The 17779-nt window shown below is 36.2% G+C and overlaps 3 protein-coding genes across 7 annotated transcripts; 1 reads left to right on the forward strand and 2 right to left on the reverse strand.

Moving 5' to 3' along the window:
* Positions 1–458: 458 nt before the first annotated feature.
* LOC121783705 lies at positions 459–3349 on the forward strand. Its single transcript, XM_042181853.1, has 5 exons — positions 459–621; positions 1057–1274; positions 1910–2149; positions 2323–2468; positions 2977–3349. Exons 1-5 carry the CDS (start codon positions 553–555, stop codon positions 3141–3143), a joined length of 840 nt encoding a protein of 279 aa, XP_042037787.1. The 5' UTR covers positions 459–552; the 3' UTR covers positions 3144–3349.
* A 160-nt stretch (positions 3350–3509) lies between these two features.
* Positions 3510–7923, reverse strand: LOC121783704. Its single transcript, XM_042181852.1, has 5 exons — positions 7296–7923; positions 6765–6868; positions 6376–6552; positions 4055–5892; positions 3510–3835 (listed from the first exon to the last, which is right to left on the reverse strand). Exons 1-5 carry the CDS (start codon positions 7433–7435, stop codon positions 3692–3694), a joined length of 2403 nt encoding a protein of 800 aa, XP_042037786.1. The 5' UTR covers positions 7436–7923; the 3' UTR covers positions 3510–3691.
* A 1007-nt stretch (positions 7924–8930) lies between these two features.
* Positions 8931–13656, reverse strand: LOC121785078 (pentatricopeptide repeat-containing protein At5g57250, mitochondrial-like). Of its 5 annotated transcripts, none has more exons than XM_042183420.1 (4): positions 13526–13656; positions 9966–13290; positions 9334–9451; positions 8931–9246 (listed from the first exon to the last, which is right to left on the reverse strand). In XM_042183420.1, exon 2 carries the CDS (start codon positions 13194–13196, stop codon positions 10035–10037), a length of 3162 nt encoding a protein of 1053 aa, XP_042039354.1. In that variant the 5' UTR covers positions 13197–13290; positions 13526–13656; the 3' UTR covers positions 8931–9246; positions 9334–9451; positions 9966–10034. The 5 variants fall into 5 exon arrangements, with proteins under 5 accessions (XP_042039354.1, XP_042039357.1, XP_042039356.1 ...); XM_042183423.1 differs by having other exon boundaries at positions 9325–9451; XM_042183422.1 differs by having other exon boundaries at positions 9334–9459.
* Between the last annotated feature and the right edge of the window lie 4123 nt (positions 13657–17779).

The following is a 17779-nucleotide window of genomic DNA, read 5'->3' on the forward strand; positions in this document are numbered from 1 at the left end:
ACACCGGCGGGAATAGCCGCGGCGTAGGTGGCGACGGAGGCGGCGGCGACGGCAGTGAAGAAGCGTTGGGCGACGACGGAGACGAGGACGGCGGCGATGAGTGATTTTGTTTTACTTTTTTAAATTAATGTACTTTTTACTTTTTGTAATTTTTTTAAATTGTTGTACTTTTTTTTAAAAGTAATGTACTTTTTAAATTTTAATATTATTATTCGAATTTTCCGTATTTGTCTCGTAAATTAAATTATGTATGTTGATACAATTGTAAATTAAATTATATAATTGTTATTAGTGATGTGGATAGGTAGTGTGAAGGCTATTTGATGGCTATTTGATGTCCAGTTGATGTGGCAAGCTGATGTGGCAGGAGAATTGTAGTGCTGATGATGTGGCAGTGTGAAGGCTATTTGACGGCTATTTGACGTCCGCCGGCATTGGAGATGCTCTAAAACAAGAGAAGAAATTTGGGAAAATTTATAATTAGGGATTCATATCAAAGTTCAGATTGAATCAGAAGCAGCAGCTGTTTCGATCTCTCCACATAGAATTGCTATGGCGGAAACCTCCACCTCTTCGTCCAATCAAACTCACTCTCAGGACTCCCGCGATTCGCAATCCCAGGTCCTTTTGTTTTCTTCGTCTGATCTACAAATGAATTTCATTGATTATTAATTCGTTAGCGCCTTCATGTATGGATGCTGATTAGGATGTTTATTTTCAATCACTAATTCTTCCTGTAGCTCAATTATCTTCATGGTCTTAGATTGGGCAACGCATGGGGATTTTTTTTATCTCGCATATATATTTTTAATTCCTGTTTCTTTCTATGTTTTTAAGGGACCTGCTATTTAGTTTCTCAAGTGGAGTTTTAACTTGTTCATATGTTGTGCATATCTATATCATTTTCTCTTTAGAAGTAGAAATATTTCTGCAAAAATCTGTCTTTGCTCATGTGTACATATATCTATAGTCTTCTCTACATGAAGACAATTAATATGTTAATGCTTGGAACATTTTCCTCCGAGCTGTATACTGATATAATCACTGTGGGCCCAGGTTCCCGTATCCGAAGGGTTAAAATCACAAAATGGAGATAGTCCAGTGTTCCCGATGATGTATCCTATGCTTGTTCCTGGATTATTACCTCCCCATCAGCACCAGGAACAGATTAACCGTGGGCCAGGTCTATATGCTGTTCCAGTTCATCCGTATATGCAACAATTTGGTGGTTTTCCGCCCAACACTCTTATCCCGTTTACCTACAACTTACCTACGTAAGTGTTTGTAAACTCTGGTTCGCTGATAGGATTCTTTAATGGACCTTAATTTGGTATTACGATGCTTGCCATGACTGGCTTCTTAACAGTTATTTTTTTCGTCTAGTTACTGATATAAAGCAGTCTCCTTTTTAAACTAGACTGGTTTAGTTGGAGCTTATCGTCAGCTATTTTGTTATTGTGCTTCATTTTTCCATCGACATTATTGTCAAGTTGCCATGTTTCTACTTGGCTAAGGAAAGCTTGGCTGCTTTTTGTTTCTTATAAAAATGTACACATGGATTATAAAATATTTCCAGAAAGCTTACTGTCACTTGATAAATTTGTTTTAAAGTAACCATTTTTTAGCCCTGGGTGCATCTTGCAGATATTCGACGTTTTTGAATGGTGCTTATAGTATCTGGCAATACAATATGAAAAACTTGCAGTTCAGCTTTGCATTGTTCGTCCATATAATGTTATCAGATAGTGAAGTTAATTTTGTTTTAACAAAACCATTTTCAGCTCTGGGTGCATCCTGAAGTTGTCCATTGTTTAGTATAATTGAATACTGTTCATAGCATTTGGCAGTAAAATATGAGTAACTCACAATTTTTGCTGTTTTGCATTAATAATCTTTACATTGTTATCAGGGAACGGAGCTCTCCTGAGGCTAGAGACGTCAGCGGTGAGCAGGGGCTAACGGGGGAGCAACCACAACAGCAACAACAGGCTGGACCTCAAAGACAAGTTGTTGTTCGGAGATTTCAAATTGCTATCCAGCTTGATATACTGCTCATCTTAAAACTGGCAGCAGTTATTTTCTTGTTCAACCAGGATGGATCTAGACAGAGACTAACTCTCCTTGTGTTTTTTGCAACACTTGTTTACTTGTATGTAGCTGAGATAAGTTTATAGCTTTCCATATGCTCTTTCGAAGTTTCAAAAACAAAGTTTCTTGATGTGCCTTTTCATTTGCTTACTTTGATGTTGCCGTCTTTTGGTGCTTGTTTGTCTGTTTCTACAATTTGAAATCCTGTTAGTCTGATACCTTGCTTATTTGCAGATATCAAACTGGAGCTCTTGCACCTGTAATTCAATGGCTTTCTCAAGGCATGCGTAGGGCAGCTGCACCGCCAGCCAGGCCTGCTGCTAGGCCAGACAATTTACCTGCTGCTGGGGAACCAGGAAATGAAAACGCTCCCTTACTCGGTAAGCTATCAAGTTTTATTGGAACTGTCAAATAAAACACCTATTTGTATCTTTATGATACATCATACATGTTGGCACCTGCTGCAAACGCACCAAATATTAAAAATGAGGTTATGAAATGCACATCTGCATACATCCATGTTTTTCTTCTTGATTCTCAAACCATGTTGCTTGTAAGTACCAAAACTAGCAACAGTCCTTCCCTCCAAAATAAATAGAGCAAAGAACCCTGATAGAAAGTTCTCCGACCATGCTCTTTTAGTGTGGTAGTAGCATGTGATTATTCGGTAATTGGTATATATAATGATTCAATAAGTAGACACAGCAGAGGAATAACCGTAGACACACATGTGTATACATGCATGCTTGCAGGCTCATTTCCAACCTTTTGTATTGTTTTCAAAATGTCATCTGAATGTATCAAGTACCACTTGTCCCCAAGATGTTTTATACAGTAGTAATTCAGCATATTGGTTGTGATTGATATAATGTTGACGCCAACCTTTAGGTGAGAACGAGACTGATCAAGCGAATGATGGGAATGAGAACGAGCATGTAGCCGAAGGTGGGCAAGTCGAGGGTGGCAACCGCTTGTGGGTGATTGTAAAGGAGATCCAAATGATCGTCTTTGGTTTCATCACTTCACTTCTCCCAGGCTTTCACAACGTAGATTAGGCTGTAAAATTGCCCCAGAGCTGTCAGACAATTGAATCGGCTTTTTGTTTCAAATAAATTTTATTTTAGGAAAAGAAAATGGGATATTGTGTATGATAAGTAAAGGATGAAACGTCATTTTATTTCTAACCTGAGATTCTTTTTGCTTTTATTTGACGATATGTAAATATATTTGTGTTTATGGCCAAAATTGATATTTACTAGTATGATTTTAATTTTTAACGTTTAGCAATCAGTTGATCCACTCAACTAATTAGGACAAGCTAAAATGATTCCCAAAATGTTACCTTTTCCTGCAAAATGTTACATATATTCTCAACTAAACTTAAAAATGATAGCTAAAAAGAATAGTATACTATATGTTTCTTTGTGAAAATCAGAATTAGCATTTCTTTATTAGATAGAATCTGTATAAACACAAGGTGCAATTAATGATATTATACATGTCACGATGAAGATACATACATTATACATACAAGAAAATAATAAGCCAGAGCAACAATTGCTTTTGCTACCCGACACACAAATGGTTATCAGTATGGAGCAAATCACATATCAGACAGGATGCAGCTGATTTTCCGAAGCTCTTTGAGCGCGGACATGGCTGTCTCTTGTTCTTCGCCAATGAACACATTCTTGGATTCTTGTGATTCTAATTCACCATGATCCTGCTGGAAGACAGATTCAATCACCTGCAGCAAGGAAAACAAAATAAACGAGCTCAATAAAACGCGCTGAGGCTCAAATTTGTGTCACAAACGAGTTTCATATGGTGACACATTCTTGTTAAGAGGGTGTGGAACAGGGATGTAGGATGATCGACTTAACTTTCACGCAGCAAGTCCAAATCCATTCTTTAATAAAGATTTTCACGATGAAAGGATTGGTGCTAGCAGATCAAGTCATGTTACCTGAATGTTCTCGAGCATTGATTGAGCAAGATTCCTGAGGCTAACCGATGAATTCTGATCCACCGTTTCACCTTTGCTAGATATGGAAGAGACATCACACGCATTAGCCACGGAAAAGGCGGCAGCAGCAGCAGCACGGTTCTGACCATTGGGATATTTAGTTGCAATGGGCATACTGGGACTCTCAGAGGTTCCCTCCTTAGCGTTTCTTCCCAACTTCAGTAACCAATTAAATTTACCTGACAGGGTCCTTGTGTACTGCATAAGTTTTGGAGGTTTTCCCAGTAAATCGTCATTTAGGGAACATCTTGAGATGTCAGGAGAGATGCTAGGGCCGAGAAGAGGGGACGATTTTGTGTTAGTCCTGAATGATTCAAAATCAGTTACATCAACAGATGAGTTTGATGCAACGCTACTTCTTTCCGACACATTCTCATGATCGATGTTCGTATGGTTAGGACTGGGTAGATTTGAGAGGTCTGGACAATTTTCTTCGCTCCCGGCAACACTCAACGCATCAATTAATATCTTGTTTGTAACATCTTGTCCAGTAACCTCGATCGGATCCAGGTACTCTACAGCCTCACTGCACACTGCATTCACTTCATTATCATCTGCGCCAAGTTGCTGCGCCAGATCACTCAACAAACTTTTCCTAATAGTTGGATCAGGAAGATTGGTTCTTTCACTTTTTGTTGGTGAGGATGGCTCGGGATCGGTTTTAGAATGTTGAAGCTTAACCCTATCTGACCAGCCCTTTCGGATGTGGGGCACTTTTTCTTCCACACCAGCTTCCTTGTATTCTTTTTGCTTGTGGTGCAACACTCTCCACTTCTCTTCCCAGTAGCTCTTCGGTGTATCTTTGAGAGGAGTTCTTGGAGAAGTTGCATCGAGAGAGTGGTTAATATAACCCCTTGTAACCCCAGGTTTGGCTTCTTCATAGAACCCAGGATGAACGAGCTGAGGACTGGTATGGTTCACTTCTACAGCCAGACTCTGCAACGAATATGCCTTTTCCACAAGCTTAACAAGACTTGCATCGTCTGGGAAATTCAGCAACCGCTGAAGGCAGGAAGTGGCAGTCTCAGTGGCAAGCAATGAAGACCTTATCATAAGTATCATAGACACTGCAAAAGCAGAAATGAATGCTCCCCTAGGTGAATCAAGGACTCCAAGGTCTGATTCTGCATGAGTTTCATCTGCTTCGGTAAACCTTGTATTGTCACACGCAAAAATTTCATCCCAGATCAACAAAAGCTCTTCCAGAGAGAATTCGCGTCCAAATAATACCCTTAACCAGCGCAGTGAAAAATACTGGGGTTCAACCCCAAGTTCAACAAGGTGAGTATAAAGGGATGCATCAACTAAGGAAAGCAAATGATACATTGCAGTAGAAGCTTCGATTACAGGGGTGAACATAGAACGGGAATTACGGAAAGGAGATGGTGTGAAAAACTCTGCTATTGCAACAGCACCAGAAGCACCACGCATCAAAGCATCAAACATTGAGTATGCATCATGCTCCATAAATTTATCTGATAAGACAATACCAAGTTCACCTTCTGCTCCATACGCATCACTAAGTAAGATAATGGTTTGTATCTCTGGATCAAGTTCAGCGAGACTGGCTATATTTTGATTTTTTTTACATTTGCTCCCATCTTCCCCAGATTCTGAAAATTTCTTGAACTCAAACTTATATGTCAAGTCGTTTTCATGAAATGTAAAGCCATCAAAGTTGTCAATAAAATAGTCTTCATAAGTTGTTCTCACTTCTGAGAGGCGTTCAAGGTCCACATGAAGAACATACACCAGTGGAGCTAAGAGTTCATGCATCCCTGTAGGAATAAAGAAATCAATAACTGCAAGGACCTGAGAAATATATACTCCGTAGATCTTATTTATCTAATAACTGTGGATGCCATAAATAAGGAGGTAATCCTACATTTCTAAAATTTGTTACTTTCATTTATCCAATGTCAAGAAAGACACTGCAGGAAACAATCTAATTCGATATTTATCCCTTCATTTAATCTTGACTGTTTTATATGAATAAATGCAACCTTCGAAAGAATCTACCCAAACAATGTGCTTTGAAGTAACCTCATATTTCAGTCCACACACCTCACAGACAGCTTCGAAATGATGCTTTAGAAATAAAAAACCTCCTCCTCACTCCACTAGAATATTAATTGGCACACACAAAGGCCTAACTTATATTACTAATAACTATAAGAAAAAGATGGTTGTGAAGTACCATGCAAATTTATAAAACTATTCCACCTCGTCTCTATCAACACTAGTTAATAATCACTTAATACCTTGTCTATAGCCATACTCTGGGTGACTAAGGCACCAAAGCAACAAAATTCTCCGTAAGATGCCTTGACATACACTTGTCTGGAAGTAGCTGCCTCTTTCAGGGTACAAACGTGTCAAATCTTGATCAACCATTCTCTCCAGTTCGGCATTTCTAAAGAAGCGACCCCACATGCTATCTACAAGACAAAAGCAAAAAAAATAGAAAATTTGACTTCAGAAGAGTAAACTAAAGATATAAATAAGTGTATAACTTCCAAAAGCATAGGCAAAAAAAATTGGGACGAATCCTGGAATCCTGTAACGGTATCGCGGTGAGGAATCTTATAAACACCCGTATGGGCTAGAGAGTATTTTTTGACAATGGAAACGTGAGAAAACAAAATGCTACCAGGATTTTGTGACAGCGGATTGTCTATGACGGGATCAGGAGAACTACTTCCATCTTTTGGCACATGCGGATCGACCAGAAGCTGTCTCCTTAGTGCAGCATACCTGTAGAATCATACGCATTACAATCACAAACAAAGACAAAAATGCAATACATTGCACTAGACAATTTTTAGAACTGAAAACTTAGAGATAGTATAGTTCTATTAAAAACTTAAGATTTGGTGGATTCGATATGCTACAAATGCTCACAATATCATTAATTTAAGCTACAATTCTTTCCACTACCAAGAAGCAGTCACCAACAGATAACAACATATGTTGGATCATGAAAACTACACTAAACGAAAAAACAAATTTCCACCATATTAGGTAATCCTGAGAAAACACCATCTTTAATCCTGCCTAACTAATCATGAACGAAATCAACAAATTGCCAAAACTACCTGAAACATACATCTAAGGAGGCAAAATGAGCAACAAAATCAAGATATTCAATAAAAAGCGAGATGCATATCCTACGAAAGCTCACCTTCTCCGAGAATCAGCAGTGACACGGCGAAGATCATCGGTGGTTGCAGAAGGAGATGACGGTAAAATCCCCAAATCCACCCGCCATTTGACCCCTCTAAGGCCACCATAACGACGCGAACATGATGCCGTTGCCGGCATTGCAGTTTCCACAATATTATGTAAACAAATCCTTTATTTCTTCTATTTTTTCTGAATCCGCTTATTTCCCCTTCCTATTCTCCGTTTTTCCGTTTCTTCCCCTTCAATCCAGCTACAATACCAACAAAATCATGATCACGATGAAAAAGGCCATCGAGATGATTTTCGTACGACACAATTTCGACGTTTAAACACATTCACGGCCATAAAGTGAAGATTTTTCTCCGCTTTCCGCTGCGCAATTCCGCGATCAACACATTGCCCTAAAACATCAACACAATTTCTCGGAAGAAGAATCGGATTTCCGGTGAGCCATTGGGCATGGCGATTGATGAGGCGTGTCGAGATTAAAGCTGAACGATTGTTAACAATGGTGAGTGCGTGAAATTGTGGAAATCTGAGAAGATTTAGAGAAAATCCAGGCAAAGGTTTTGGGTGGAGAAATGATAGAAACTTTAACAAGCAGAAATCTAAAGAGAGAGAGAGAGAGAGAACAAAATGATGCTTTGCGGTATAATATAACTAACCAATAATACGCTCTCTTTCTTTATCAAAATTAATAAAATAGCAATTAATATTTTTGTACCTTTTTATGGTATTGGATTTGACATTATAATTAATAATGTCTGTTTTTTTGGATACGAGGAAATGAGAATGGGGACCCTTTGGCCGTTTCCATAATTCCATTTTAAGCTTATATATTATATTCTGTGGTTACAATACAGTCTTAAGAAATATAAATCAAAATAAATTAAAAAAATTAGTGAAATAGGGTCATACATGACTTAGTGGAATGTAAGACTTACTTATAATTTATGGTAAAAATGAAAGTGGACAATTAATTGAGAAAAAACGAAATTGATAAAAATGGACAATTAATAGGGGACAGATGAGTACATTTATACTAGTAATTTGACATGCTCCTACATTATAAAATATTACTAAAGGTAAATACTATAGTAGCATAAAATTATTAATTAAATGCACTACGAACATTGTCATATTTAAACTCGAATTTGACTCTTCCAACCAATAAATCTGGAGTTTGAATCACCACAGGTAAATGAGAAACTTCTAAGTATTAATCAGTTTTTTAAAGAATGGACTTTAAATTAAGTTTGTGAAAAAATTAGACTTTGCACCTTTTATATTCCTAAACTTAGAAAATATCATTATTCAAGTCGACTTAATATGCATTTCAAAAACTTTTTTCCTATTCCCAGTTTTAATTACTCCATATCAATTCACAATGTAAAATAGCTAATCTTCTTTTTATTCCCAGTGTTAATTACTCCATATCAATTGACAACGCAAAATCATGTCAATATATCCATGTCCCTTAGTTAAAAGTAAAGACCAAATTGCTGATTCAATATGAAAACGAATATCTGCACTTGGCTGTTGTGGGTTATGAACTATTCCGGTAAGGATATTCCGTCCGTTCTTCTGGCGAGTTATGCAGAATCCCGGAAACTATGAAGCCAACAGAAAAACATAGATAGCTAAGGCATTATTATTTAGTGTATCAAATAGATACTCTAGCTAAGTTCATTACAGATATTTACGCGAATGGCCACGAATGTGCTGACAGAGGAACCACAAATATCTGATATCTTACACACTGACCCAAAAATTGGAAAGATCCATCACAAACAGCTTCATTTTATACTACTACTTCATTTGATGAAGGTGAACCTCTTTCAGATAAGGGTTAGAAAATGTAGCTAATGCAGTGGTTACTTACACGCATAAGGATCGAACACTACAGCATCTTCTTTCAATATTCTGTCAGGACATTTGATGAGAGTAATCTGCAGCAGTAAGAAAATTCATGTAAGTCATGAATTAGTGCATGATAACTGTAATACCAGCACGGGCAAAGAGAATACATGAATTACTTTATTGTTACGCAACAACCAGATTGTGACATTGGTGAAGGAGCTGTACAATCTCCTCCTCTGAGATGGAGTGAACTACTCTTGATGGTCCTTGAACATTTGAGTATTCAGATGGTCCCTTTAAGGTTATACAGCAAAAGATAAGAACATTAGCTTGGATGATCAACCAACAAAGGAAAATACATATTTACTGAATTTCAGAAGGGATTCATCAACTGCTTCTACTGTTCTATGCAAGAACACATACTTACCCTTGCAAATGAAATAAAGGTAGTAAGAAATATGTACCGATAGTTTCACTGTAACTATATAAAGTCATCAGAAGCATCCCCAAGCAGAAAATCTTTCAATTCAACTAAGATAATTCAACAAGGAAATCCCAAACATCCATTTCCTCTAAACTAAAATAATACTATTATAATGAAGGAAATAGAATCAGAGATAACAACAATTCGATCTGTAACTAAAAGATTAAGATTATAAGCCGATGATCACATTAGCATTGCATTATTTTGGCAGTCTATCATAAATAAGTGGTGAAGAATCTAGCCAAGACACACAAGCTCATACTAAAATTTGCTTGTAAGTATATTAACATGAAATAAAGAGCATCAGCAGAAAGTGTTATATACCTGCAGGTACTAGTTGCAGAGATATCATTCCTGTGACAGAAGAGATGTGCATTTTGTGCTGCAAACAGCTCACGATTTCATAAGCAACTTAGTCAACTTATTTGCTTTAGCCAGCTCCCCATTCAAACACAGTGAATGAATAAGAGAATAAAAAGAATTAAAATCTTTCAGCGGCTGCATTTTTCCAGGTTCAATGGAACTTAGCATGTCATCCACTTTTGTGTAGTCGGATGACAGGGAAAGAAAATCAGATCCAGCATAGCTTGAATGCGCTACTTCAGGATTTGCTTTTAGTTCATGTTGATCCAATACATGCCAAGAAGAAATACTCTTAGCCGAGAAAAACAGCGAACCAACTTCTTCAAGCAAGGAAAGGGCATCATGAATACGTCCTTGCTCACAGAGAGAAACAAGTAGGTTATCCACTGAGTCAGACTCAACTCCAGTATCAACCCTTTGTAAGAGATCAATGATTGACTGGGTCTGAAGCATCTCTCTCAAAATGCTCCGGGACTCTTCCATCCTTCCTTTGGCACACAAACCCCGGAGGAGATATATGAATCCCAGAAAATCTGGTAACAAACCTGAAGCTTTGAACTCGAAGAAAAATTTAAGAGCTCCTTCCATGTCACCTTTCTGGCAGTAACCATTGGTCAGAGCACCAATTGTAAATCCATCTGGCTTAAGATTCCGTGCCTCCAAATCCTGGAAAATCTCTATGGCTTCCTCAAGTAGACTTGCTTTGCAATATCCATTAATCAACGAGTTATAAATACGGGTATTCGGCCTAATTTCCTTGAGGATCATCCTCTCAAAGAGAATCCTGGCATCCTGTAGAAGACCTTCTTTAACTAAAGCGTCAATAAGTGTACCATATGTAACCTCTGTAGGAAGAATATCTATTTTCTCAAGTGAATTGAACAATCGAAAAGCTTCAATCAGACAACCTTGGCTGCAGAGCCCATTTATGACAGAGTTATAGATGACTATGTTGAGAGCTAATCCCTTCTTCTTGGCTAAAGTGCAGAGATCTAATGCCTTGTTGATGTGCTTTGCTTTACAAAGGGCATCAATCATAACGGAGTAATTGATAAGATCCATACAAGGAAGGTTACTTTCTGCTCCCATCATGAGCTCGTATGCATCTACAACTCTTCCATCCTTTGTTAGTGTCATAAAAGTGGAAATAGGTATGGTCACACTCCACTTCTTCTCATTCATTCGTGAGAGAAATACAAGAGCTTTTTTCCCATTATTCAAGCATAGGTAATTTACTATAGTCTTACAAACATAAAGATCAGACAAGCCATACATCTTAATGAAGCAGGTCAGAATAAGACGAGCCCATAATGTTTTACATTCAAACATAAGTGCTCTTATTATTGAATAATAACCCATACTTTCCAAAGCTAATTCTTTACTTCTCATTGCCACTGATGCACTGTATGATGCCTCAGGGCAACCCATTTCGCAGAGCAAAGAAACGGCATCATTACAGACAATCTGTAATTCTCGAGGCCCTATGTCTTTCATTCTGCAGATAATTTCTGAAACACTGTCTGCACCTTTTCTGTTCAATGTTGCTTCAATCAACGTCATATGCACTGTTCTATCCAAAGTCATGCCTTTCCACATGTATTCAAGAAACACATCAGTGGCCATGTCAACCATACCCTCATTACAGAGCCCTAAAATAATAAGCTTGTAAGAAGCAGCTGACGGACTTGAGGCCCGGCGGAAATCATCAAATATTTCAAGTGCTTCATTGATCCTGCCTACTTTACAATATCCATCAATCAGAGTACAATATGAAACAGAGTTCGGAGACAAGTTCATTTGTGGTAGACCCTTATAAACTGCAAGTGCATCCTCAAACAAGCCAACCATAAGTAGGGCTTTTATTAGTATGTTACACATGACCACATCCATCTGAATACCTTCTGCTTCCAGTCTCCTTTTAGTTTCTAAGATCCCAGAGAAATTCTGTTCTTCAACATAACCCTTTAAAAGTGTACTATATGTGATGACATCTCCAACTATGCCCTTCGAGAAATCATCTGCCTCAGTTGTCCTCCCAACTTTGCATAATCCATTGATGACAGTATTGTATGTTACAACACCAGGACTTATACCTTTCTTCTCCATTTCATCAAGCAGAGAATATACAAGATCAAAATCACCCTTTTTACAAACTCCATCAATCAAAATAGCATACATAAACTCATCAGCTTCAATCCCCAACCTGCCGAGCATGCTAAAAACTGTAAATGCCTCATCTAATTTCCCTTTTTTACAGAACCCCAAAATAATCGCAGTGTAAGTAACTAAATTTGGTGTAAGTCCATCCTTTCTCATCTTGCGCAAAAATCCTACAGCCTTTTCCACATATCCATTCTTCGAAAATCCATCTATGAGGATAGTGTAAGCAATGGTATCCAACTCAACTTTAGTATCAACCATTTCTCTATACCTTTGAAGTGCCTCATAAATCATTCCTTCCATTAAACATCCATGCATCCAAGTACTATAAAACACAACATCCAAGGGCAACTTATTACTTTCCATCCAAGTAACCAAATGTGAAACATTGTTTACATCTCTTAATTTACAATAAGCACTCAAAACTGTCGTACAAGTAACGGCATTAGGAGTCAAAGAACCCGACTTCAGAGCAGTCTCATAAAACCCAACTGCATGTTCAGACTCCCCAATCCTCACAAAACCAAGAATAACAGAACTACAAACATAATTATCAAAAGGGAACTTGAATTTATCACCAGACATAACTTCCAACAAATCAATCACCCTATCCATTTTCCCCATTCTGCTAAAACAGCATATCAACAAACAGAAAGTGCGAGAAGATGGAACAACCGCATCCATTTTCAAGAAATCCTTCAAAATAGAAAGCCCCCTCTCAGGATCTCGATTATAACTGCAAATTCCTTGAATCAAAGTATTAAATATTTGATTCTTATGCAAAATACTGGATTTTCCTGTTAGAGTTTTTAAGATATCAGCTGCTTCTTCATATTTGTGTTGCTCAAGCAGAGCTTCAGTATAAATTGTGTGCGTCCGGACATCAGCTTCGATATTATTGCAACTGAGTTGGGAGAAAAGGTGAATGATGGATTGAAATCTTCGATTCCGGGAGAGGAAGAGAAAGAAATTGCTGAAATCTTTCAGTGTGGGAGTGACACCGCTTTTTATCAGTGTAGAGAGCGGAAGCATTTTGGAATGATTTCTATTCGCGAATTAGAACACACTTGCACCTTGCATGATGCTTTATCTTGTTCAGCCACCATGACTCCTCCATTTCACATAACTTTTAAGAAAACAAACAATAGCAACAACCAATCAGCAAAGTCTACAACCAAATATATCATCAATTCAAAGAAAACACACAAAACAGTTACTTATGCTAGACTATTCAGATTTTCATCCTTCAGAACCCTAAAATCAGATGTATCAATTTTAATTCTACAAAAGTAGCTCCACAATTGAACTCATTTAGGATTATAAATAATGTCAAATTCAAGTTTTAATGAAGTACGTCTTACAGTATTTGGTAATACGAGGACGGCGGCAATCATCAGCGGCTAAGGCGGCGGTGGCGGTGGCGGTGGCCGGTGAGAGTGAAGAGGAGCTGAAATGAAATGAAGAAGAGGTGACAGATTGATTTGCAAATTTGACCCACGGAATCGGGTCCGAACTCATTTTCGGGTCGGATCGTATACACATTCCGAATTTATTCATATAATAATAAATAATAAATTTACGCTTACTAGTTCATAAGAGTTAATAAAGTTAATGAGAAAATGTCATTTTTTAGTTTGTATTGTACTTACATTTTGAAATTTTAAATCTGACAAAATTTTATACTATAAATTAGTATTTTTTTTAATTTATTAAGCTTAAAACGATGTCATTCAGCTGTTTTTTTGTAATTTATTTTTAAATTTGAAGGTCGTGTCAAGATGGATTTGAATCGAGTATTACCTACACCCATTCACAAACGCGGAGCTTACTTTTTATTATTATTATTATTATTATTATTATTATTATATGTATGGTGTGTTTTACAATAGTACTATACTTCTCTTTCCATTTAGCCATTGAGGCACTTCTTTTAAGCATAGGATTTCAGAAATTAATATTTAAAGAGTTTAGTGGGGAGGGAGTAAGGTATAAGTGAAAAAATGATAGGAATTAAGAAAAATAAACTAGATGAGATAATAAAGTAAGTAAAATGAATGAGAGTATTATTTTTGCTAAAAAGGCAAATGATTCATATTAAATGGGACATTTCAAATATGAAAATGACTTGCTTAGTCGCTTATGGTGGGACGGATGTAATATTAATTATGGATTTTATGTCATACGCAATTTGACAATATAATTTTTGGGCTTGGACTTATGCAAGTGAATTTTCATTCCAAGAGAATGGGGGTTTTTATTTAGGACTTGGGCTTACGTTTCAGTTTATAGAGCTTAGGTTTGGGCTTGGGCTTGGGCTTTATCAGGTAATATTGAGCATTTGCAGCCGAACTAAGATGGAAAATATATCCAACAGATTAATATATAATTTAATTAATAGTATAAGGCATAATGGTATATATCAAGAGAAAATTGAAAGTGCTCAACTAAATTAAAAAGGGTTGGTTCGATTTCTTTTTCTCTCTCTTTTGTGCATGTTCGGGTTGAGGGGGGAGCCGACGCAAAGTTAATTCGTCGCACATTCAAGTTCAACGGTGACAACGATATTGTCTTCATCAATTTGACATAATTTTCTATTAACTCAATATTTTTTCTAAAAAAGTACTACCATTTTCCAAATATTTATCACCCTAACAAATCTAATTATCTCCTCTGAAATAGAAAAGGGGGACAAATTAAAAAAAATAATTTTTTTGTTGGGGGATGATTTTCAAAGTCTTGGACATAATGAGATGAGGTCCACGATAATATAAATGAGCTTATAGTTATATATATGCAGTCGTACGACCCAATTACATTTATGCAAAATCTTCTTTCTATTCACTTTCTTTTCTAGTCAAGGACCAACATGAGCAACATTATGAAAAAAAATTCTTTCCCATACAATATCATTATGTGTTGGTCTCTTTTTAAAAAGAAACGTTCACCAACATTTTATTAAGATATTAAACATTAATATTTTCAATCACTAAACAATTGGATAGTATATTTTATTATAAGAATTACAATTGACACATATTATATTCGTGCACATGAAATGATTCGAACCCCAAATTTGCTGATAAAAATGAAAATGTATAAGTAAATCTAATTAATATCCTTATTCTCATGCCAAAGTTATCAAATGATGTAATGCAAAATGCAAGCACATTACAACTAATCTCTTATATAAATGGACTATAAAATGAATGCGAATGCCCTAAACCCAAAGTTTTTAAATACGAAAAATTCAAATTTCAGTTTTCGAGCCTCACTAAAGCCTTCTAAATCAAGCTTGTCACAATAATTCAAGATTTGTAGTAGATTATTGGATATTAAAATAATAATTAATGCATTCTTTCGACGGTGACTTTTGATTTTCAACATTATTAAATATGTTATAAATTTCAAGAACACAGCCCAAAAAGGTAAATAAAATCTGTGGGATACTACTAGGACAACTTTTTAGGTGGAAACTTTCCATTTGTATAATGTGATGGAGGAAAAATAAAAGTTTGTGATTGTGAGGCCTAAATTATAGGAATGCAGATTGAGACGAGGATATTTGCTGTTTAACAAAAGTGATAAAAAAGACAACTGTTTTTAATTTATCATTATTATAAATATTAATATGAAAATGGTCAACTCATTTCACTAACACACACATCATCATCTATAAATATGTACTAGTAACATTATCTACACACAAAATGTCATCACATGATATATTTGGGACATCCACAATTAAAACAAGTATTTCAAGATATGTGAATCTATTACTAATTGGAAAGTAGAGAAAATAATGCATTATGTGGCAACTTGGACTTGGATTAGACTATGATGCTTTAACTTCTCTTATTTGTTGATACATATTATTAGAAAAGGGCTCGGCTCTGACCATAAATCTTTACATTTTTTAAAACTCGTATCAAAATTAATAGGACTGGTACTTAGGACAGAATTAGTACTCCAATATAGTAAAATTATGAATAGTGACATCCTCCTTTTCAATTATTGACCGACCAAAAAGGTCTTGGAGCTAATTAAGGCCATGCACATTACTTGATAAATAAAGTGCCCCAAATCTAAATCCACCAAGACATAATATTATTGGACATAGGAGCAAATTTAATTTTCAATACTCGAAATGCCATCAAAATTTAGAATGTTTAGTGCGTGACAACAACTTTATTTGTCTAGTAGTAGAATAATGGAAGTCATTTTCAATGATTTTATCCAGAGTCCAGACTCATCAGCTCAGATCTATTTGTCTCATTTCTCATATGGACATGGAATTATTATGCACAACACCCAACAATTTAATTTTCTCCATGAACGGAAAAAAAATGCTTAAAGTTAAAAATTGGAGCAAATACACCAAAAACATTGATAATAAAATTAATACAACATCAAAGGTATATTTACGAAAAAAATGTGAGGACTTATCTAAAACTAGAAAGATGGCCAGGAACAATTGAAGAATCAAGAGTCTTCTTGCAGGGTGACGACAATGTTAGACTTGTCTATCTCCTTCAACGAGATATGCATCAATCTCGCAACAACCCAACATGCAATTTTTATAAACAATACTCCCTCCGTCCCAAGGTGGTTGAGTCGTATTCCTTTTTGGGTTGTCCTAAGGTAGTTGAGTCATGTCCTTTTCTGGCAAAAGCTTTATCTTCTCTCATATTTTACTATTTCTTAATCTCTCTTACTTTATTCTCTCACTTGCATTACTCTCTTCACTTTCGCTTTAACACATCAATTTCTTAAATTTCTTAAATCATGTGCCAAAAGAAATGCTTCAACTACATTGGGACGGAGAGAGTACTACAATTTACTAAATTTGGTAAAACACATTTAGGGGGTGTTCGGTTTACAAGATTGTATCCGAGATTAAATTTGTAGTGTGTTTGGTTCATAAGATTTAACCCCACAACTCAATCTTAGATGGATAATCATGGGATAATTAGTCATAGCTAACCCTCAATGACTAAAATAATCTTACACATCAATCCTAGATTGTATCTTGGTATTATTTTATCTAAGAAACCGAACGACACCATAAGGTACTAACCAATACTATTTGAATGTTACTATGATAGTATCATAATATTCCACCACTTTTGGGACGTCACCATTTTATTAAGCAAAATATGGAGCCCAAAACTTTACTGGTAATAAGGAATTGGTATTCTAAACTTTCTAGGGATGTCAATCGGGTCGGCCCATCGAGTTTCGGGCCAATCCTATTCGGGTTGCGGGTCAATCGGGTGCGGGCTAATCGGGTTGTGATTTCTTTCGGGTTATAAAAGCTCAGCCCTGACCCTAAAAGCTCGGGTTTCGGGCAAGCCCAGCGGGTTAATCGAGTTGCTACCGATAATATTAACATGCGATCAATCCAACAAATAATGATTAAAATTACTAATATTCATACAATCTAAAATATTTAATTATGATATATTTGAGATATATGCTTAAACTCAATCATAAACATGATCAAATACTAATATTTGAGATATTTCGTAGAATTTTAATGCATGTTTTAGAAATTTAAATATTTTTTTTGTGAATTTGAAGTTTTTAATTTATTTATCAATTATTATATTAATAAAAAT

Source organism: Salvia splendens, chromosome 21 (assembly GCF_004379255.2).
Source record: "Salvia splendens isolate huo1 chromosome 21, SspV2, whole genome shotgun sequence".
In the NCBI taxonomy this organism is placed as follows: domain Eukaryota; kingdom Viridiplantae; phylum Streptophyta; class Magnoliopsida; order Lamiales; family Lamiaceae; genus Salvia; species Salvia splendens.

Coding starts and splice junctions, on each gene's coding strand:
- LOC121785078 (XM_042183420.1), bottom strand. CDS start 13,196: ATGCTTCCGCTCTCTACACTGATAAAAAGCGGTGTCACTCCCACACTG.
- LOC121783705 (XM_042181853.1), top strand. CDS start 553: ATGGCGGAAACCTCCACCTCTTCGTCCAATCAAACTCACTCTCAGGAC. Junction 622..1,056: donor CCCGCGATTCGCAATCCCAG/GTCCTTTTGTTT, acceptor CTGTGGGCCCAG/GTTCCCGTATCCGAAGGGTT. Junction 2,150..2,322: donor TTTGCAACACTTGTTTACTT/GTATGTAGCTGA, acceptor GCTTATTTGCAG/ATATCAAACTGGAGCTCTTG.
- LOC121783704 (XM_042181852.1), bottom strand. CDS start 7,435: ATGCCGGCAACGGCATCATGTTCGCGTCGTTATGGTGGCCTTAGAGGG. Junction 5,893..6,375: donor AGAGTATGGCTATAGACAAG/GTATTAAGTGAT, acceptor TTATTCCTACAG/GGATGCATGAACTCTTAGCT. Junction 3,836..4,054: donor CAATGCTCGAGAACATTCAG/GTAACATGACTT, acceptor TCCTTGCTGCAG/GTGATTGAATCTGTCTTCCA.